At 52.9% G+C, this 21,940-nt stretch overlaps 1 protein-coding gene across 1 annotated transcript; it reads right to left on the bottom strand.

Annotated features, from left to right (window-relative positions):
• Positions 1–4,857: 4,857 nt before the first annotated feature.
• Positions 4,858–14,826, bottom strand: MCM3 (minichromosome maintenance complex component 3). The gene is made up of 17 exons (XM_086744161.1): positions 14,562–14,826; positions 14,283–14,395; positions 13,601–13,809; positions 13,178–13,308; positions 12,279–12,517; positions 11,822–11,930; positions 10,928–11,081; positions 10,244–10,375; positions 9,599–9,807; positions 9,158–9,332; positions 8,858–8,984; positions 8,385–8,535; positions 8,080–8,220; positions 7,756–7,862; positions 6,701–6,783; positions 6,247–6,322; positions 4,858–6,008 (listed from the first exon to the last, which is right to left on the bottom strand). The coding sequence occupies exons 1-17, from the start codon at positions 14,649–14,651 to the stop codon at positions 5,810–5,812; spliced, it is 2,445 nt and encodes an 814-aa protein (XP_086600287.1). The 5' UTR covers positions 14,652–14,826; the 3' UTR covers positions 4,858–5,809.
• Positions 14,827–21,940: the final 7,114 nt, after the last annotated feature.

Genomic DNA, 21,940 nt, shown 5'->3' with positions numbered 1-21,940 from the left:
TCCTAAAAAACTGGATCTCTCGTGCAGGTCCTTTGACCTTACTTCGTTTTATGGCAAACCCAGCTTTCAGCAGGATTTTAATTATTTTCTCTCCTTTTTCAAAAGCTTCTCATGCTGTGTTTCCTCACACAATTATGTCATCAATGTGCTGCAAGTGTTCTGGAGCTCCACTCTTTTCCAGTGCAGCCTGGATCAGTCCATGGCAGATGGTGGGGCTGTGTTTCCACCCCTGGGGCAGGCAATTCCACGTGTACTGGACCCCCCTCCAAGTGAAAGCAAACTGTGGCCTGCATTCTGCTGCCAATGGGATTGAGAAAAATGCGTTGGCAATATCAGTGGTGGCATACCACTTGGCTGCCTTGGACTCCAGTTCATACTGGAGTTCTAACATGTCCGGCACGGCAGCACTCAGTGGTGGTGTAACCTCATTCAGGCCACAACAGTCCACTGTTAACCTCCACTAGATTTCCTCACTGGCCATACAGAACTGTTAAAAGGTGAGCGGGACTTGCTGATCAGTCCCTGGCTCTCCAGTCAACAAATCAGCTTATGGTTGGGGATCAGGGAGACTCAGTTGGTGCGATGTTGCTGCCGGGGCACCGTGGTGGTAGCCATCGGCACCTGTTGTTCTTCAACCTTCAGCAACCCCACAACAGAAGGACTTCCGCTTCCAAGTCTTCTTGTGTACAGGGGCAACTGATAGCAGCACAGGTTCATTCTCTAATTCAGCTGCAGTGCCTGTTTGTTCTGGTTCTATTTAGTGAGGGGGGAAGGCTACGGTGACAGCTTCTGTAAGAAGCTGCTAGAAGTTTTTTCCTCTTTGTTCAGTGAACTCGGCCGGGCCTAGGGCGGACCCACTGCTGGCCAAGGCCGAGCCAATTGGTAGCAGAATGTTCCGTGATAACGCCTCTGCGATAACGTATTTAAGAAGGGGGAAAAAAAAACAGGAAGAAAAAAAGTGAAGATGTGAAGAAGCAGAAGCTGGGGCAGAGAGGGGGAGGCGCAAGCTCTGTCGGCCTTGCAGGCCTCACCCTCTGGCCTCCCACCGGGCAGCCGACTGGGCCCGACTCAGCCCAGCCCAGCTGCAAGAAGTGGAGAGGAGATGAGATGCGAAGAGATCCTGAGAGGCGTCTGCCTGAGCCGGTTGTGAATAATTTCTTGTGAGAGGAACGGCTGCAGATGCCAAGGGCAGTTCAGAAGGAGGGGGAGCAGTAATGCGGCTCCTGGCCAGAATTCCCCTGCAGCCCGTGGTGAAGACCATGGTGGAGCAGGCTGTCCCCCTGCAGCCTGGGGAGGCCCATAGAGGGGCAGAGATCCCCCTGCAGCCCATGGAGGACCCCACGCCAGAGCAGGTGGAGGCCTGAAGGAGGCTGTGGCCCGTGGAGGGCCCGCTGGGACAGCTGTTCTGGAGGGACTGCACCCCGTGGAAGAGATGACCCACGCCGGAGCAGTTTCATGAAGGACTGTGGCCCGTGGGAGGGACCCCACGCTGGAGCAGGGGAGGAATGTGAGGAGTTCTTCCCCCGACCATGATACAGTGGCGTAAAACAATGCATGATGAACTGACCGCGACCCCCATTCCCTCTTCCCCCCTGTGTCACTCGGGGGGGGGAAGGTAGTAGAGATAATGTTAAGCTCGGGAAGAGGGAGGTGTGGAGGGAGGTTATCTTGTTCTCTGTCTCATTCTCCTGCTTCGGTTTTAATAATAAATGAATAGTTTTCCCCAAGTCGAGTCTGTTTTCCCTGTAATGGTAACTTTGAGTATTTCTCCCTGTCCTTATCTCAAACCTCGAGCCTTTTTTCTTATGTTATCTCTCCCTGTTCTCTCCGAGAGTGGGGGGAGCAAGAGGGACTGCGTAGTCTGGTCCCGAGCAGGGCTGAACTACGACACTGTTACTGAAGTTTGAGTAGCTATGGTGCAGGTCAGTGTTTTCCCTTTCATTCTCTTGAGAACATGGAGCAGTGTTCGGTAGATACTAGCCAGGGCCCAGCACAGTGCAGTAAGTTGTGCTTCTTTAGAGTAGCCATATTTTTTCTTCAATATTCTGTCACTTTATCAGGGTACTTTAGTTGTTCAGGACTAAAATTCCAAACCATGGGAGGTGAAAAGTTTTCTAGATACCTGCCGGTGTTCTCCCACACATGACTATCTCGCCTCAGGGCAGATCTCTGCAGGATATTCCTAAAAAATGGGTTTGTAACCCTAAACAAGACTTGGCAGACATTCAAGAGACGCAGCAATAACATCACACTGGCTTGAATATCCCCCAGATATTCAAAGTTCTCAAAGAGTGTTTAACTACCCTGGGGGTGAAAGAGTTGGGGAAGTCATCCGCATGCAGATACCAACTTAACTTTAAGGCCACTGACGTCACCATGTCATAAATTGATATTGCATCGTATGACAAAATGAAAATTCTCTTCTTTTTCCCTGGAGTAATACACGTGTATAAACTTGTAGTTTAGCCCCGCTCAGGAGCAAGCTTTGCAGTCTCTCACTCCCTGCCCCCACCCTCCAGTGGGACAGAGAGGAGAACTGGTAAAGAAAAGGCAGGAAAACTTGTGGGTTGAGATGAAACAAAAAAAAAAATAAATAAATTTAAGAGAAATAACAGAAGAAAACAAAACAGAGATGGAAAACAAATACAGTACAATGGCTCAGCAAATCCCAACACCCAGTTTCTCCCCAAGTAGCAGAAGCCTCCCCTCAGCACCCTCCTCACTGATACACTGAGCACGGTGTCCCATGGAATGGCACAGCCCATGGGCTAATTTGGGTAAAATTACCCCAGCTGTTGGCTAATTAGTAATCTATCCCAGCTGGGTGCCCCAGCCATAGGGACCACCAGCTCCAGTTCTCCTCCCAGCTCAGGTGAATGTTAACTCCATCCCAGCCAGAACCAGGACAGTTATTGAGGCCCTAGCATTACTCAAGCCAGGTTTCTAAAGAATTGCAATCTTTATTCTACGGTCTCCTTCCTTTTCTCTTTAAGTAACACAAACTCTGTCATCATTTTCATCCCCTTGGGAATTTTTGATCAGTTCTTCCCCATCAGCAAGAAGGAAGCCTGAAGAAGAAAGGGAATAGCAGGTAATATTATATAAATATTAGTAAATTAAACAGTGGTAGAGACTATTTTCTAGAACTGAAAGCAATTGGGATAGTCTGGCCCTATTGCCAGTGTTAAAAGCTCCCAGCCTGCAAAACGAGGCGGTTTTATCACAGCTGCTTCTCGGCCCATGCAATGCTCCTGAATCACGGCCAAAAGTTGTACGGCAGAGGGTTAGTTATGCCCATCCAAACTGTGCCAAGGACCAATCGAAAAGTACGGCTAGTCGAGATGCAGCCAACCCTCGCCAACATCTACCTGCTGCCTTCCATTTCCTAAGCTACCAAGTTATAAGATTTGCACTTGCGCTCGGGAGCAGGCATGCTGGAGGACCTGGTGGCTGCCAGCCAGCTGCTCTGCTCGCCATCCCCAGTTCCCACACCAGTCATCCCACAAGCTACGGACCTTCCACAGATTTCCAGCCAAGTCAGCTTCTCTCCAAGGATTTGTTTTTCCTCTGTCGGCTTCCTGAGCAATTGCAAAAATTACACCCAGGTGGCCACCAGCACAAGGAGGAGGTAGGTGGTTTCTATCCTCCCATCCCAGGCTGTAGGACAGTAGAAAAAAAAACCAGCTTTACCGACCCTGGAGCTCCTCCTGGTGTCTTGTCATGGGAAATACAATATTAGCAGTTCCTCAGCTATGAGGACAGGAAAAACACAAAGGTCTCAGCAGGACAGGAGATGGCTCTGAAAAACCACTCTGGCCAAATGCCCTCGCTGCTAAAAGGGGAACAGCCTCCAGAAGTCAGGGAGAAGTGGGGATTGAGAGAGGAGGTGACCAACAAAATAAGGACATGGACCAGCTGGAGAAGGTCCAGAGGAGGGCCACAAAGATGGTAAGAGGGATGGAGCACCTTTCCTATGAAGACAGGCTGAGAGTGCTAGGGCTGTTCAGCCTGGAGAAGAGGAGGCTCCAGGGAGATCAGAGAGCGGCCTCCCAGTGCCCAAAGGGGGCTGCAGGAAAGGTGGGGAGAGGCTCTTCAGCAGGGCCTGGTGTGATAGGATGAGGGGTCATGGTTTCAAAATAGAGGGAGGGAGATTCAGATTTGATGTTAGGAAAAAAATTTTTACACTGAGGGTGGTGGCACCCTGTCCCAGGTTGCCCAGAGAGGCAGTGGATGCCCCATCCCTGGAAACATTCCAGGCCAGGTTGGCCGGGGCTCTGAGCAACCTGATGTGGTTGGAGATGTCCCTGCTCCTTGCAGGGGGGTTGGACTGGATGGGCTTTGAAGGTCCCTTCCAACCCAAACCATTCTGTGATTCTGACTACATCCACACTCCCGACAAGGCAATTTCAGAGCAGCAGAAATTACTGGAGAACTCTATAAGCACCCAGGCACCTTTCCAGAAGAAAAAGGTTGGTTCCTTTGCCCACGAATGAGCCTGTAAGAAAACAATGCCTACAGGGGCTTTGCAGCATGGAGCCACCACAGTGGTGGCCATGCAAGAGCAGAGCGTGATGGACCAGCTTCCCTCCCAGCCCCGCAAAGCTCAGGACCAGAGCTGCGTGAAAAAACTCAGACAGAACAACTCCCAGCATCTGTGTGTTCAACTCGTCTTCACCAGTCCACCCAGGCAAAGGCACCGTGGTGGAAGGACGTGTCCAACACCATCCCCAAGCCCAACAGGGCAAGCAGCTACCTGAAGGCTTTCCATAGCAGCACAGGTCCCCAGAAGACTGCAGAGTTGCATCGCCCAATGTGGGAACAGTTTAAATCCAAATGAGCAGCAAGTCATGGGAGAGATGGTATCTAGATATTTTTATTATTCAAATCAATATTTATGGCATCCAGAAAAAAAAAAAAAAGGGTATGTGAACTGTGCAGGTGCCTGGAGATGGGCAGGGACAACAGCAAAGAGCCTGTGTTGATCAAGGTCTTCTCCAAAGCTTAACCTCACACTTACCAAGACCAAACCAAAAAAAAAAAAACAATTAAAAAATTATCCCAAACCTTCAGCAGCTCTGGCATCACGAGCAGCCAGGATTGCTCTGACTGCACGTTCAGCTTTTCTCAAAAGCCATCCCAAGCCACGGGAGCCTGCTGGTTTCCAGGAACAGCCTTTTTCCAGGGAGCGCTCAGCTGTGTGCTCCCAGAAAGGAAGACGGTCCAACAAATCCCCCAAGAGCACGGGAAGGCTTTTACGATCTCAGCCCATTGTTACCACAGGACGCAGGAAGATTTGCAGTGGCTCAGCTGGCTGGATACACAGGGATATAGCGGATCTAGGCTATGTAACTGGGAGAAAAGGAACGAGAAGGGGGAAAATAAAAGCTTCACTGCTAATAGTGGAGCTCTCACATTGCTCCTTACCACTGCTGCCACTGAATGTTGGATTCCTAAATTCAGATTTTTTTTTTTTATTCAAAGGCTGGATCTGTTACCACCAAAGCTAAAAAAAAAAACCAATACATTAAGAACACTGATAACTTGCACCTAAGTTTTTCCTTTTGTCTCCTTGCAGAAATAAACCTCTTCCCAAATACTCCAGTTTGAAGACAGCAACAGGAAGAGCTTCCAGAGCTCCTGGCTTTTTTTGGTGCCAGCAATGCACAGTGAAGGACCGTAAAGTGCATAGGAGTTGAGCTCCCCGAAGTTCAGCTCAGCTAGATGAAACGTTCAGGAGAGAGTTGAAGGCAAACACAAAGAGTCTCCAGATTGAGAGTCCACGAGAACTTGGGCGCTTCCACCCAGAGGCTCAGATTAAGAAGATGATGTCATCGGACACCATGATCTGGTTGTCATCTTGCATGTGGGCCAGCGCCACCTTCACTTCAGCCTGCGAGAAGGGCTCAGGGTTGTCGCGGTTGATGGACTCCATCACGCTTTTCAGACCCACAGACTGGGCATGGGAAGCTTTGAAGACCTCCAGGAGGGCAGCCTTGAACGCTTTCAACCTGGTCAGGCAAGGAGAGAAGCAATTCCCCCTCAGAGACCACACGGAAGTCCTTCCCCTTCCTTTCCAGCCCAGGATCCCTCAGCCCTTCCCTGTTACAAAGCGGCACCACGAGGAAAATCGAAACTGGAGCTGGGATCATCCACCACAGATGCATCTCCAGCATCAGGCAACAGCTTGGACCAACCAGGGTGGGGTGAGACACACAGGGACAGACACCTCCTCCAGCCCCCACTCACCTTGGCTCAGCCAACTCCGGCTTCTTTGCTTCGCCAGCGGCCGAGGCTTCGGGCGTCTTGGGGGTGTGTGCCTGGACTGGAGCAGAAGGAGGAGTTACCTTCAACCTGCTCGCTGTCCAAGCACCCAGAGAGCAAAAGCACTTGGCCTTAGGATGGGGTGGGCGATGCCAAACTCCCTCCCAACTTTGTTACCTCTGCAACAGTTGGAAGTGGACAGGAAAAGAAAAAAAACACACCAAAACAACCCCACAGCAATACAAACTCTCCTGTACCACACGGCCACAGAGGGTTTAAAAAAAAAAAAAATCATCTTGATTTGTGGGGTTGGATGGTGCTGCACCAGGGACTCCAAGTGACCCCAAAGCATGGCTGCTCACCAAGTGCACAGACCCACCAGGGCAGAAGGTAGCAGCACCTTTGGGAGCCAGGTGCCACCGAAACCGCAGAGACTCACCCTCTGGCATCTCCTCCTCGGCATCACTGAAGTCGTATGGGTCGTAGGAGTCCCCGTCGCCTTCTGTGCGTGCTTTCTTTCTCCTGGGTGAGGGAAGAAGAGGTCACCTCTGCTCCAGCCAAACCACAGACCTTAGGATGCCCCCCTCAAACCCCAGGCTCCTGGAGACATCTGGCCAAGACCAAGTAGGGTACCTGCAGCTCACCTGTAAGCCACCATCCAGCCACAAACCCCTGCCCATGGCACGGGACCCAAGCTGGCACCAGCCCTGAGGGTTGTGGACTGTCACAGGATCACAGACGGGTTTGGGTTGGATCACCTCACCCAGTCCCCCTGCCCTGGGCAGGGACACCTTCCACCAGACCAGGTCACTCAAAGCCCCGTCCAACCTGGGCTTGAACACTTCCAGAGATGGGGCATCCACAGCTTCTCTGGGCAACCTGTTCCCATGTCTCACCATTCTCATCGTAAAAAAATTCTTCTTTATGTCCAATTTAAGTCTACCCTCCAGGTGGGGTCTCACCAGAGCGGAGCAGAGGGGCAGAATCCCCTCCCTCGCCCTGCTGCCCACGCTGCTGGGGGTGCAGCCCAGGATGCCGTTGGTTTCTGGGCTGCGAGCGCACATTGCCGGCTTGTATCCAGTTTTTCATCCACCAGTATTCCCAAGTCCTTCTCCACAAAGCCGCTCTCAATCCATCCATCGCCCAGTCTGTACTGATACTGGGGATCACTCTGACCCAGGTGCTGGACCTTGCACTTGGCTTTGTTGAATTTCACGAGGTTTGCACAAGTATTAAACGGTACTGGTCCCAGTAGGGACCCCTGAGAGACACCACATGTTACTGGTCTCCATTTGGACATCGAGTCGTTGACTGGAACTCTTTGGATGTGGCCATCTAGTCAGTGCCTTATCCAGCTGGGGTGGGGAGGGGGGCAATCCACTAAGTGGAGTAAAACGTGGAGTATTTCTCCAAGGCCAGCACCGCCTGTCACAACCTCAGAAAAGGCTGGTGCCCCTTGCATGACATCCTCCCCTCCTTTGCTCTAGCTCCTACCTCCTCATCATGCGCTCCTCCTTAGGCTGTGACTCCTCATCCTCCTCCTTCTCGGTCTCAGAGTCATCCTCCGTCTGCTTTCTGCGCTTCTTCTCCTTCTCCAGCACCTGTGTGGCAAAAGCAGGATGGACTCAGGCCCCTTTTCCACTCAAGCTGCTTTTCAGGGACCAACCCTGAGGGACTTGATATCCCACCACTGTCCATCCCCACGTCTCCACCAGGAAAGGACCCCACCAGCAGCCTGAAGTGCTCAGCCTGCACCAAACCCACTCTTCAATTACAATTTTAGGACCTCCCGAGCACTGAGGGACATCTTCCGCCCACCTTTTTGAAGTAGGCGAACTGCACCAGCTCCAAAGCTGCCTTGGCATCATCCAGATCAACAGTCTTGTTCATCCTGGCCTTGGCATGGGCCGTGGAGAGGCGGATCAGGGTCTCCAAGGTTCGGGCCGTGACAGGGGAGGTCTAGGGGGACAGAGAGAGATGTCTCTGTGAGGCTGACCCCCATCGCAGCATCCCACCTCACCGAGAGGTCTCATGTCCAGGGTGGAAAACACCCAGGAGAGAAGGGAGCCTGTGCCTCAGTTTCTCTCCTCCTGGCCTGCGAGGGGGCTGCTCCCGGGGCTCACCCTGGCGATGTCCGTGTTCATCTGGCTCTGGCTGCGCAGGCGGGAGTACTCCTCCGCTATGTAGCTCGCCGACTCCTCGGTCAAGACGGGCTTAATCATCTTCGCTACGTGAATGTACTTCCTCATGAACTCCATGCTGACGATCTTCTCCCTGCACGGAACGCGTGCACACCCGTGTCCTCCAAGGCGGGGAGGGGCCAAGGGTGCTTGCAGAAGTGGGGCTTCCCACTTTTTACCCTTCACGGGCATCCAGGCACCTGGGGAATTCAGCTCCAGATGTTCCCCACCTGGGAGATCAAGCCCAGAGCGGGGCTCCCTTGGCATCCCACCCACCTACCTCCCCATGGACCATCTGGAGCATTGCTGGCACCAGCGATCAGCCAGTGCCTGGACACTCTGGTCAAAGCCATCAACTCGTAGTGCTGGAAACATCTCCCACAAGAGCTCCAGGAGACGTGGGATGAAGGACTCACTTGCGGCGGTTAGGTCCATGAAGGAGGTCATCGTGTTTCTCGTACACTTGGAGCTCCTGTTCCTCCTCCTGCACAAAGTCTGGGTCATCTGTAGCCAGGATCTCCACGGCGCTGCCCAGGGGCATGGCTGGAGAGGGGAGGGTCACAGAGAACAGGCTTTTAGCCTCTGGAGCAACTTCCAAAAGTAGCCTTCAGCAAAGCCAGGGATGCTGAACCCAAAGAGCTGTCACCAAGGAGTGACGACCCTCCAAGGAAGGACAGGACTGAGCAGCAAGGAGGTTGCAGTTACAAGTGACTCACCATCCCCATCCTGCTCGTTGGGGTTACGGTAGCGGTGCATCCGCAGGACGTGGTCCGAGATCTCCCTGTCCTGCTCAGCGTCCATCTGGTCCAGGACAATGAAGAGCAGGTCAAAGCGGGAGAGCAAGGAGTCCTGTAGGCCAATGTTCTCCATGGGTGTCTTGTACTGGTCGTACTGCAAGAGGATGATATAAGGGGTTACAGGAGACCCTCACAGGCCAGTCTTGGCTGCCAGGAAGGCTAGGAGGACCTCCTCAGGCCAGGCCTTAGATGATGAGCAACAGAGACCAAACCAACCAGGTCTTTACCATCTCATAGATCCCAGCAAGAACTAAGTCACTGGTTCTGAGGGATATTTTGGGTTTTACCAGCTGTCTCCTTCACCAAGACAACTCCCAGCATCCTTCACCACAGAGGGGACCAGCAGATGCCGGCACTCACCCGGCCATAGACAGGGTTGGCTGCTGCCAGGACGCTGCAGCGGGAGTTGAGGCGAGCGTGGATGCCGGCCTTGGCGATGGTGACGCGGCCCTGCTCCATCACCTCGTGGATGGCCGTGCGGTCGATGTCAGACATCTTATCGAACTCGTCGATGCACACCACTCCCCGGTCAGCCAACACCATGGCCCCTGCCTCCAGGCGCCGTTCACCTGGGACAGGGTGGGAGAAAAAGATGGTCAACCACCGTTCAGCAGCCCCACACATCTCCTGCCCTGCCATCCCCTTCCACCACAGCACCACTTCTGTGACTAAGCTAAGCCTCAAAGAGCAGCAGCGTCCTTCAAGGCTGCCCATCTCCTACCCAACTTGACAGCAGGAGGACACTTAGGATGAAGAGCAAGCCCATGAGGAAGATGACAAGATCCAGGCTGCTGCTAGCCCTCGCCAAGTAGAAGACTAATAGAGAAGACCACCACCTAACAGAGGTGGAGAAAATATCCCCCAAACATCACTATTATCACCGTAAAGCTTCTGGATGGAGCGTCACTGCAGAACAAACAGCAGCCCTGGATCTTGTAGAGGTCCTCCCAGGTGTTAACAAGCATCCCTGTGACAGTACCCACCAGGAACCAGTCCACTCCTCACCGGTTTCTTGGTCCGTGGTGACAGCAGCAGTCAGGCCAACGCCAGAGGAGCCTCTGCCGGTGGTGGGGATGGCGCGGGGCGCGGTGCTGAGCACGTACCGCAGCAGCTGAGACTTGGCGACGGAAGGGTCTCCTGAAATGGAGAAGGCTGCATTTAATAATCACACATCACCTGGATAATCTGTCCAGTTTGGGGCTCCTCCCTGGGGATAAAAAGAGTACAGAAAAGAGGGTTTGTTCAGCCTTCAGAAAGGAAGGAGATCAGACGATCTCCTTGCCTTCCTCAATGATCCAATGGGAAGAAATAGAGAAGATGGAGTCATGAGTTTTGAGAGGTGCATGGTGATGGGGCCAGAGGCAACAGGGACAACTTGGACCACAGGAAATCCCAATGGGGCAGTAGAAGAAAAAGAAGTCTCCTTGAGGGTGGTCAAACACTGAGATAGTGGCCCACAGAGGTCATGGGATCCCATTCCTGGAGATTTTCAAAACCAACTGTACAAGTCCCAAAGCAACCTGATCTACCAGTGACACTGGCTCTGCTGGGTGCACACACTTGGACCAGAGGCCTCTGGAGGTCCCATCTGACCTCAGTTACTCTATGAATCCAAGTCTAGAAAAATGGCCCTTCACCTCACCCCCCAACAACGCCGACTGAAGGTGCCTCTGCCCAGCCTTTCCAGACCTATCAGCAAGATGTTGATGTCTCCTCGGATGCGGCTCCCGTTCTCCAGGATCTTCTCCACTCCTCCAAGCAGCATGCAGAGAATAGCCTTCTTGATGTACTCGTGCCCATGGATGCTGGGAGCCAGGGATCTCGCCAACTGGTCAAAGATATCCTAAGGCAGAAGAGGCAAAGCACGTCAGATGGACTGTAGCAAGTAAGAACAAAGAGCAATGCTCCACAACTCCATTTCAGGACAAAACGGGAGCTTATTCCTATCGCAGAACCACATGGATGAAAATTATTTAGAAAGGAGAAGACTGTTTGCCAGAGTTTTCTTTTAATGGGGCTCTGAAGTCTTAGACCATCCTGACCATCATGGTCACCCAAGCAAGCACTGGAAGCAGCAACCCCTGTAAGAGCAAGGCTTTCTCCTCTCCACCCTACGAAGCAAAGGTCTGAACATAAGACCAGGCTGGGGCAGACCTCCATATCTCGCTCTGGTTTTGTGTTTGAAGGGGAAAGGGGGAGATGTTTCTCCTGCAGAGGAAATTCTCTGGCAACCAGCTGGTAGGGTCAGGACACACACAACATGGACAGATCTATGGACAGATCGGTCTCAACAGCTACACACAGCAGAGCTGCCAGCAGGCAGGAAGGACACTCTGCTAGCAGTACAGAAGTAGCAATAAAACAAAAAAAAAAATTAAAAAAAACCCCCAGAATCTGATTAAAGCTTAAGCAGAAAATGCAAAGAAAGCAAGTGGAAAATCGAGCAACATTGCTAAGAGGGTTGAAGAGCTACCTGGAACACAACAGGTCATCTTCCTAGCCACACGCCAAGCCTTAAAGCTGCTTTAGCTGAAACCTCACGCTCTGGCACAAGCCTGCCTTCTAGATGTAAGGCTTAAATACCTTGGAGCGACTCTTGCTGAATCTCTTGATCTTGGCCACATCAGCAGCAGAGTAGAGAGGTCGGACGTCTTTGTTCATCTGCTTCACGTAGCAGGCAATGAGGATAGTCCTGGAGAAGGGACACAGGTCTGCAAACCCCAGAGAGCACAGCAGAAACTTCCACAGGGTCATCGTTTCCTCTAGGAAGTCCTGGAAAGCTCCAAGAGCTGTAGCCCACTCTATCTGACCGCCCTGGGCCATCAGTGGAGCATCTCTAAGAGCATCCAACCCACTCTGTGCACAGCTGGAGTTCACAGCTACACACTGATGCTAAGGAGCAAACCACTTCCAAGTGATTTAAGCCAATGTTTGACCCAGGTCTGTGATGGCCACCTGCTTGCCCTAGATCTCACCTTCCAGAGATGTGACCTGACCAAAAAGGGCGAGAAAGCTGAAGTCAAGACAAAAGAAGGCTCACCTGAAAGTCCCTGAAGTGTAACCCCCTTTCTTTCCTGGCAGGCAGCGGTACGTCCCCACCACCTGGATGCGGTCCCCAGGCTTCACCTTGTCCACCAGGTCATCATCCAGAACGACATCCACCGAGCGTGGCAGCTGCCCTGCCGGTGCCTTCTCGGGCATCTCCTGAATGGTGATGGTCTGATGGTCCTTGTAGACGGAGAGACCAAACTCTGTCTCCAGGGGGTTATTCTCTTCATCCTGGAGGAGGAACCCCAATAAAAAGGTCAGTACCATTTTTCAGGAGCACAGGGAGAAGAGGTGGGCCAGTTGAGCAGCGAGAAGACAGACTGCATCACCCAACAAGACTGCTGGAAAGAGCTGCTTTATCAGGACTGCGGGAGGCTGGGGTTCACCAGCTCCACAGCCCCCTCAGTCCAAAGCTGCCAACACCCATCACTGCTGGGACATCAGCTCTCTCCAAGCCCTGCAGGTAGTGGTGATACCCCACCCATACAGAAAGCTGTGCGTAATGGGGACAAAGCTCAGGTCAAGCTTCTTCTGTTCCCAAATATGGGGAAAACCCTCCAGGACAGCACAGGCATGCCTACGCTGAGCCAGGTCCCAAGAGGAACAAGATTGGCTGCCACCCCCCAAGAAACTATGCTACAGCAGAACCAAGATCATAACTAACATCTCAACTAGAAGGTCTGGTGGCCTTGCGTCCAACAGAGACTTGCTTCACATATTTCTTGTAGCTCTCTGGGACTGTCACATATGTGATGTGTCCTCTCTGTATTCCATGGGCTATGTTGGCAGAGGGAGAATGGACACACAGGGATTTAAGACCTTGCGCTAGGAGCCAGTGGATTGTCCCCAGAGGAACCTGCTGATGCTTCCCACAAAGCTGCTTCACCTCACCTTTGTAGGGTAGATGGAGCTGGATGGGAAAGCATCCAGGGAAGTCATGTCCGTGTACCGGCGTTCAATTGTCTTCTTGGTTGCTGGGCAATAATGGACGCTCCGGACAATCTTTGGACGAACCAGAGAGCCTGATGTTGGAAGGAAGAGGAGTTAGGGGCAGGGATGTCCACCCTTCTGTCAGCACAGTCCCCAGCAGGGTTTCCACCTCTTAACTGCACTTGGGAGACAACTGCTAGCAACCATGGCCAGGATTTGCTGAGCTCCAAGATCATCCCAACACTCAAGACCTTCTGCCAAGCCCCCTGTTCCCTTCGCCCGGGTTGCCAGGACATGCCATGGCTCCTGGTGGATTCCAGCCCCACCACAGCAAAAATCTGGACCCACCACCCTTAAAGCCCCCAGGCCTTCCCTCAGTCTCACATTTTGTCACAATGCCCTCCACGCAGATGATGCAGCTGAGGAAACAGGCCGTCAGTGTGCGTGGGGACACGTGCTTGGAGCCAAAGCTGCCCTCCAGCCCGATGTAGAAGTCTTCATACTGCTTGGCGTAGGTGGCGTCGACGGAGGCGACGAAATCCTTCAGGGCGCGCTGGAAGGCGATCAGCTCCTCAAAGGCATTGTTCAGGAGCCTGCAACAGAGGGAGGTGATGGTGTGGACCGATCAGTCCCTTCTGTCTAACTCCTCAACACTTCTTCCACACCTCCACGTGCTCCAGAAGTCGACAAAGAGCAAGAGGTGAAAAAAAAAAAAACCCAAAGCCCATCAGTGCTCTGTGTCAGGTCCACTGCCACCCAACAGCCAGGAGGTGAACGAACCCAACCAGATCTGAAAAACCTCACGTGGCCCTGAGCAGCCTGCAAGCCTGCTCCAAAATATTCCCAAGCATCCTAAAAAAAAAGGGGATGCTTTATGTTGTGCAATCAACCCCAGCTTGCTGCAAATCACGGGTTTGAAAGTTTTGAGGGGATGGGCGTCACGGGGGAGAGAGCAGGTCCGTCTTTCACAGGGGACATGGCACACAGGACAAGGTTTGGCCCTTCCGTGCCACAAAGGACCTAAAAAAACCACCCAGGGCTGGACCTCTGAGAACCCCACACCAACCGGTTGGCCCGTTTCTCGTTCTTGCGGCGCAGGTCGTTGATGCTGACCAGGAGGCGATACTGGTTGTCGCTGATCATGTCCCGGACTTTGCCGTGGTAAATCCCTTGGTCCTCCTGCAAAAAGGAGCGGGGGTGGGGAGGGGGGAGGAAACACCACAAAAATCAATTCACGGGGGGGACACAGGGATCAGGGGCTCCCCGACCCCCGGGGGTATGGGGGGTGAGGTACAGGGGGGTGCAGCACCCACCTCCCGCAGCGCAGCCCCGCTGCCGGCCTCACCTCATCGTCCAGAAAATCCAGGTAATCGCGCTGAGCCTCCCGCAGCTCCGCGTCCTCCAGCCCGCCCGCCGGCCCTGCTGCCGCCGCCATGCTGCCCGCCGTGCTCGGGGAGGCCGGGCCGCGGAGATCCCCCCGCCGCCGCCGCCGCCGCCGCTTCTGCGAGGGGGAAGGGGGTCCGAGCCGAGAGGAGCCGGCCTGGCCCCGGCGGCGCCCGCGATCCGACCCGGGACGATCCGGTACAATTCCTCTGCACGTCACCCGCCGCGCTCCCGCTTGGCGCCAAAACCGGGAGCCCTTCCCGCCACCCAGCGAGAGTCCCGCCTACCCTCCCGCCCCTTCGGCGCGCCTCATTGGCTGGCATCGCCCGGCGCCGGCCAATGGAACAGCGATGGAGCTGGCGGGCGTGACGCGAGAGACGTCCAGCCAATCCGCGCTCGGAGGGGCGGGGGGAGTCGCGGGGGCGGGGGGAGTCGCGGGGGCGGGGGGATGCCCTCGCTCTCCTGCGCATGCGTGGAGCTGGGGCGGGCGGGCTGCGGCGGGGGTCCAGGGCCTAGCGCGGAGGCGCGGTGCTTGGAAGCCAAGGGCGGGCTGAAAATACCGTTTTATTTTTAAAAAACCCGCAAAGAACAAACAAAAAACCCCCCAGACCCACTTTATTTCCCTGCCGCGTTTTGGGGAGCTCGGTTTGCGGGTGATTTTGGCCCAAACCGCAGAGGCTGGGCGTCGCTTTTCCCCGTTTCCCTTTCGGAGGGCGGGCGAAGGCCGCCTGCCCCAGCGCGAATCCAGGAGCTGGGGGCTGAAGGCAAAAGCAGCCGGTCCCGTGGGCTTGGCACGAAAAATGATCATTTTGGGATATGGCTCCGGAGCGCCGTTGCAGGCAGAATTGACAGGGATGCAGGGAAAACGGCTGCTCCCCCTAAAAAAAAAACAGTATCCCTTAAAAATCTTCATCTGAACTCTGCTTAAAAAATAGAAAAAGAATAAAAAAAAAACTAGACAAAACTGTTTTGATCAGCAAGGCACAGTGGACACCCAAACCTGGCTGTGTCCTTCAGATGATATTATGGCCAAAAGCAATTTTTCCGGGGTTAGTGGTAAATGTTCACCCGCGGTCCATTCGACTGTGCTCACGCTGGGAAAAGGAGCAGGAAACTGCCCCTGTTTCCCCTTTTTTTTTTTCCCCAGTTTGGCTGGGCCTGCCTCCTCTCAAATCATTGGAAATTATACCAGCAACCGCTGTGGCCAGTTTAGGATACACACCGGCTAGATCCTGGGTATTCATCCCCCTTCTGCAAGATTTTTTTCATGTTATTCTGCATCAACGTGAAAGCTGACATTTTCCTTCTCAAGCATTTGGGCCCTCAACTGGAACAACCCGATGGAGTATTAAATTTGGCAGGTTGGCAGGAATGAACGATCTTGTGCTCTGTTGCTGTTTTCTTTCTTTTTTTTCCTTTTTTTTTTTTTTTCTCTTTTTTCCCCACTCTTCCAGGCTTTCCTGCTAGCTCCAGAGCTGCTCTCCGCAGCCGGAGTAGCCTCCTTGCCTCTGCACGCTCAGCAGTACCCATTTCCCTTCAGACGCTCCTCAAATCCACCCCTTCCCGTGAATTTCTGGAGATTTCTCATTTGCATTGCAGCTGGCTCGAGCCGAGGAGAAGTGATCACAATCTCCGTGCTTTATTGCAGATAAAATATGGATGGAAAAAAAAAAATATGGATGCAAAACCCGTGAGGACAGCTGGCAACACACAGAGTGGTACCAGGGTGGGATTCAGACACGTGTATCTAGATCACGCATAGATCTCACCTACATTTAGGGGGTCAAAATGAATCCCAGCCCACAAAGACGATGTAAACGGCTGCGGTGCTTCTCCTGCCAAAGACAGTGAGCTCTGTGTGAAAGGAGCTGGCAGGGACCCTGACTGCGAGGTAACGAGAGCTAGGGATAAAAATAGCCGCCCGTTGTGACTCCTGACGGTGCCCTATAGCAACTGCGGCCGTGCCGTGGCTCTTGTGTCAATAATTAATTGGAGCAGGTCAGGCCAGGGAGGACAAAGGGATGGAAAGAGGTGGGATAACAGACCGCTTCCCTTTTAGGACGCCTTAGGATGTTCAACTAAAAGTCCATTTTCAAGCCACAACTCAATTTTCAAGTTGCCACCTGTTAGCTCTCCTGTACGCTGAGCAACCTTGTCTCACCCAGGGAGGGCAGAGGAGAGGCACTCACAGCTCCAAAAATAGGAAGGGAGTACCCCAAATTCAATGGAGTGTCACCTCATCATCGAGCAACACATTGGGGTTGAGGTTTCAAATACATTTGTAATAAAATTGAAGGGTAATAAATGGAATTAGATGTTTTGAATGAAAAAAAAATCACTTTTTATAATTGAAACAATGGGGAGAAGGGAGGCCACCTGCAAGATGTTTTTGTCAGTGTAAATTTTAAGTTTTCCAAGGGATAAAAGGGGTTTGTCCTTGCTGGTGTCTCCTGCACCTGCACTTGCAGGAGCTGAACCCCAGCCAGGGAATTCGCTCTCACAAGAGGAGAGTCGTCCTGACTCCCACCACTGCAGGACCACAAGTGGAAGACACATAACTTAACGCTGAAGGAACCCTTCTTCATCCTCTAATCTGACCTTTTCCCTAACACAGCCTGGAGAATTTCACACAATCACATCTGCACCCAGCTCAGGCATTTCTGACGTCATTTTCTTGAAGTATTTACTATTCCCACGCACTCTGGTAAATCTTTAAACTGATCTAGCCCTTTTTTTTTTTTTTAATTTTGGCTAGTCCCGAGGAACAAAAACACAGAAAACAACTCCCAGTGAATATGAATGGAATTTTACTTAAATGCATGGGGAGCTGCTGGTATCTCACCAGGAGAGCACAGTAAAATGGGTAAGAAGTTAAGTCTCTGACCTTCAGCGTGTTAGGATGGATCGTAGCCACCTTCTTGCTTCCCAGAGCAGGAGCCCGGCGTATACAGGTCTGCTTTTCCTCCCAGACGCCGCTAGCAGGGTCTCAGCACGGCGATGGGAGCGTAAAATCCTATTGTGGTCCTGCTTCTGATGCACAGCTACCCCAGATCCCGCGGGTGATTCATTCTCTTCTCCTAGTGTGCAGAAGAAAAATACAGCAATTAATAAAAAAAAAAACAAAACAAACCCACACAGGTTGTGCCTCCGGGCATAATGAAAAGTGAATTCTCCCGGCAAACAAAACCAGAGTGGTTGAATCAACAAAGCTCCGGAGAGCGCAGCCAGGAACGTGGCTGTAATGTGGCAACGCGACCACGTTTCCAGGGAAGTCCGAAGAGCCCAGATGTAGATCAACTGAGCTTTGGTGTTGCTATTTCGGTCTGCTCATCTGCTCTCATGAGTTCTGGCCGCTAAGTGAAGACAGTGACAGCTAGTTCCTTTTTTTTTTTTTTTTTTTTTCTCCCTCTCCTTGTTTTCTCCACCCATGAGCCTGGCAATCACCCATCTGTATGCAAAGCATCATCGCCTCTGCATCGGGATCCCCGGGGTCTGTTTTCAGCCACAGAGCAGGATCCACTGGTCATGTCACCAAATGATGTCTGGCTTTGGAAGATGGGAAGCTGCAGCAATTCGTGTAAGCCACATTAGCAATCATCACCTGACTGTCACCATGGGCTCTGCTCCATGCAAACCACAAAGAGGGAGGGAAGTCCTGGCCCAATTTGCCTCATACCCCTTGTGCAACATGCGGGGAGCAGCTGAAGATGGCAAAATTAACTCTTAACAAGTGCTTATTTCTGATCGCAGGGGCCAGACTTGGTAAATCAGGGCTTTCAGGGCTGGTTTTTTTTCTGAATTGTTGGTTAAACAAAGCATATAAGCAGGATTCAAAATAATTGCAAGGCATTTATGTAACCCAGTACCTTGGGACTCACTGGTGCGTGTTATTATAGAGGAAAATGAAAGAAACCCCTGCATAAAAGTTATGGATCACAAAGAAATTTCCCTCCTGAGCCCTGCTAGCTGGAGATTTTGGGTTGAAGCAAGAGAGTTTAGATCCTCTCCAAAGCTATCTTTTTTTTTTTTTTTTGCCATTACGCATCTGCACAATCTTGTCTAAATCCTGCCAAACTGTGAGCATCCACTCTGGTGGAAAGGAGTTCAGGAGACAGCAACGCAGGGTGCAGAAAAAAAGCCTGGTTTACCCAGTTATGATAACAACAGGTCAATACTCGTAACTCGTCCCACTCTGTGTATCCCGTTCGGTGTTTTGAATATCTCAGTTGTCTTTGGTGCAAAGCTGCTACGTTTCTCCTGAGCCACACAGCACTGACACAGCGTGTTTGGATGCATCTTGGTGAAGAAAGACCCCGAAACAAGAGAGAGATGTTATAGCGGCCTTCCGATACCTAAAGGGGGCTACAGGAAAGATGAGGAGAGACTCTTCAGCACGGCCTGTTGTGACAGGACGAGGGAGGGTTTTAAAATAGAGGGAGGCAGATTTAGACTGGAAGAAATTTTTTACAGTGAGGGTGGTGGAGCACTGTCCCAGGTTGCCCAGAGAGGCGGTGGATGCCCCATCCCTGGAAACATTCCAGGCCAGGTTGGATGGGGCTCTGAGCAACCTGATCTGGTTGGAGATGTCCCTGCTCCTTGGACTTGATGGCCTTTAAAGGTTCCTTCCCACCCAAACCATTCTGTGAGTGTATGATGTGTATTTGGGTGGGGAATTAAGGTGTGTAGGATATGTTTGAGGGCACAAAGCCTGCTTGGATCATATCAGGCTGTGAAGGGTAGGGAGAGCCCAGCCTGGTACAACCTCATTTAAACTGCCTGCTGGAAGCAATCTCCTGGGCAAACACAACCACACCTGGGTTTTGCCTTGAATGAAACTGGGTGATTCATTTCAGGGTGTAAAAAGTCAAAGACAGGGAGTAACAGGGACTGCAGTGCAGCAGGATGAGTCTGAGATGAACTACAGAGCGCAGCTTAGCAGGCACCGGTCACCTGAGAGGACGTCATGGAGTCAGCAATCAAAAAGTTCTCACTACGCAGCATCCACCAACCTTGGTGTGCAGTCATCTTCGTGGCCTCCTCCTGACTCACTCCTCCTTATGTTGGGGGCTCCAGAGCTGGATGCAGTACTGCACGTGGGGTCTCACCAGAGCAGAGTAGAGGGGGAGAATCAGCTCCCAATTTAAGGAAGAAAGGAGGGTGATGAAGCGGTATTATGGGTCTTATAGGGGGAGACATTTTAGATGGGCAGAAAATGAGTGCAAGATGTCACTGAGAAGGTCAGGAGCTGCCGATCGTATCCTATCCATATCCCTGAGCGAGATGACAGGGGAAAATAGAGGTTCCCTGCCCACCTTCCTCACCTCAGAGGAATCCCCACCTGGAGGTCCCCGCTGTGGGATTGCTGTCTCTCCCATGTGCTGAAGTTTCACCCAGGTCAGACTGAGCCAGAAAGTCCCATTCCCAGGCTGCTTCTCCTGCAATCCTGCTGCAGAACAAGCGGCCCTTCTGTTCCCCTCGTAAATCCATCAAAAAATAACAGACCTGACAGGCCAGAGAAGCAAAACCCACATAAGCAAGCTGACACAGCGACCGGAGTGGGGAGATATTACTTAACGTGCTCCTGGGATCATGGTGGCTTTACAGCTGAACCGGTCGCCGTGGTTTTGGCACAGTTCGGCCCAGGCTGTGTAAGCCTCTCCCAGACATTTCCCAGTTCAAGGGCCCAGAGATCACTGTGAAAGGCCATTTGGGTGCAAATGCCTCTTTTCCGGAACCCAAAGATTTAGGTGCTGGCAGTTGGCTCAAGGCCATACTGTCTTTAGGCTGCAAATCGTGGGGAAAATCATCCTTTCCTCCACGCTTGTATGTCTGCAGCAGCAAAATCATCGGGTTTGCCCCAGACGGGAGCCCAGGAACTGGGCAGTCAGCAGCAGCACTTTTATTTTTTCTCTCATTTTTTTTTTCCTTCCGTTTCCCTCATTTTTACCTGCACAGGGGTCACCTTGAAACCATGAGCTCCAGCAATCACCGCTCATTGCTGCGCGGAGCCCTTCCTGGCCTCTCTGCTGCGTTGTGCGGATCCTCGGCAGGATGGATGGGGTGGGAAGAGATGTGGAGAGATCCCGAGAAGGATCTGTCTGCTTGTTGTGAAGAATTTCTTGTGAGAGGAACGGCTGCAGACGCCAAGGCCAGTGAAGAAGGAGGGGGAGCAGTAATGCGGCTCCTGGACAGAATTCCCCTGCAGCCCGTGGTGACGACCATGGTGGAGCAGGTTGTCCCCCTGCAGCCCATGGAGGCCCACGGAGGGGCAGAGACCCACCTGCAGCCCATGGAGGACCCCACACCGGAGCAGGTGGAGGCCTGAAGGAGGCTGTGGCCCATGGAGGGCCTGCTGGGACAGCTGTTCTGGAGGGACTGCACCCCATGGAAGAGATGACCCACGCCGGAGCAGTTTCATGAAGGACTGTGGCCCGTGGGAGGGACCCCACGCTGGAGCAGGGGAGGAATGTGAGGAGTTCTTCCCCTGAGGAGGAAGCAGCGGCGTAAAACAACGTGTGTTGTACTGACCGTAACCCCCATTCCCTCTTCCCCCTGGGCCACTCGGAGGGGGAAGGAGGTAGAGATAATTTGGAATGAAGTTAAAGAAGAGGGGAGGGGTAAGAGGAATATTTTTTTTTCTCTCTCCCATTATCCTGCTTTGGTTTTATTATTAATACATTTAAATAGTTTTCCCCAAGTCGAGTCTCTTTTGCCTGTAATGGTAACTTTGAGGATCTCTCCCTGTCCTTATCTCAAACCTCGAGCTTTTTTGTTATATTATCTCTCCCCATTCCCTCGGAGGGCGGGGCTGTGACTGAGAGGCTGTGCAGCTGGGTCCGGCGCGGGGCTGAACGACGACAAAGGCAGAATCTCCATCCTTGGCCAAGCTCTCCGTCCGTGAATCTCCATCCGCGTGATCTCCATCCTCGGAGATCTCCAAAACCCATCCGGACGCAGAATCACAGAATGGTCAGGGTGGGAAGGGACATTTAAAGGCCACCCAGTCCAACCCTCCTGCCAGGAGCAGGCGCCTGGTCCTGGACACCAACTCTGGGCGGCCCCGCTTGAGCTGGGGGGGGGGGGGGTTTGGCCCAGGTCACCCCCCGAGGTCCCTTCCCACCCCTGCTGTCCCGCTCCTCGCTCCACCCGCCGCCGGGGGTGACCGGGACTGGGTCTCTCCCGCTGCTCCGATCCCCGTTTTAACCCCTAAACCGGGCTCAGGCCGTGCGGGCTCGCCTCCGGCCGCCGGGCCACCCCGCGGGGCGGGGCGCGCATGCGCGGCGGCTGCCGGTGGCGGCGGCGCTGCCGGAGGCGGCGGCCGCGGGGCTCCGGTAACGGCGG

Source organism: Chlamydotis macqueenii, chromosome 3 (genome assembly GCF_036417535.1).
Source record: "Chlamydotis macqueenii isolate bChlMac1 chromosome 3, bChlMac1.mat, whole genome shotgun sequence".
NCBI lineage: Eukaryota > Metazoa > Chordata > Aves > Otidiformes > Otididae > Chlamydotis > Chlamydotis macqueenii.
The sequence above is the reverse complement of the archived record's forward strand: the minus strand, read 5'-3'. Positions and strand labels throughout refer to the sequence as shown.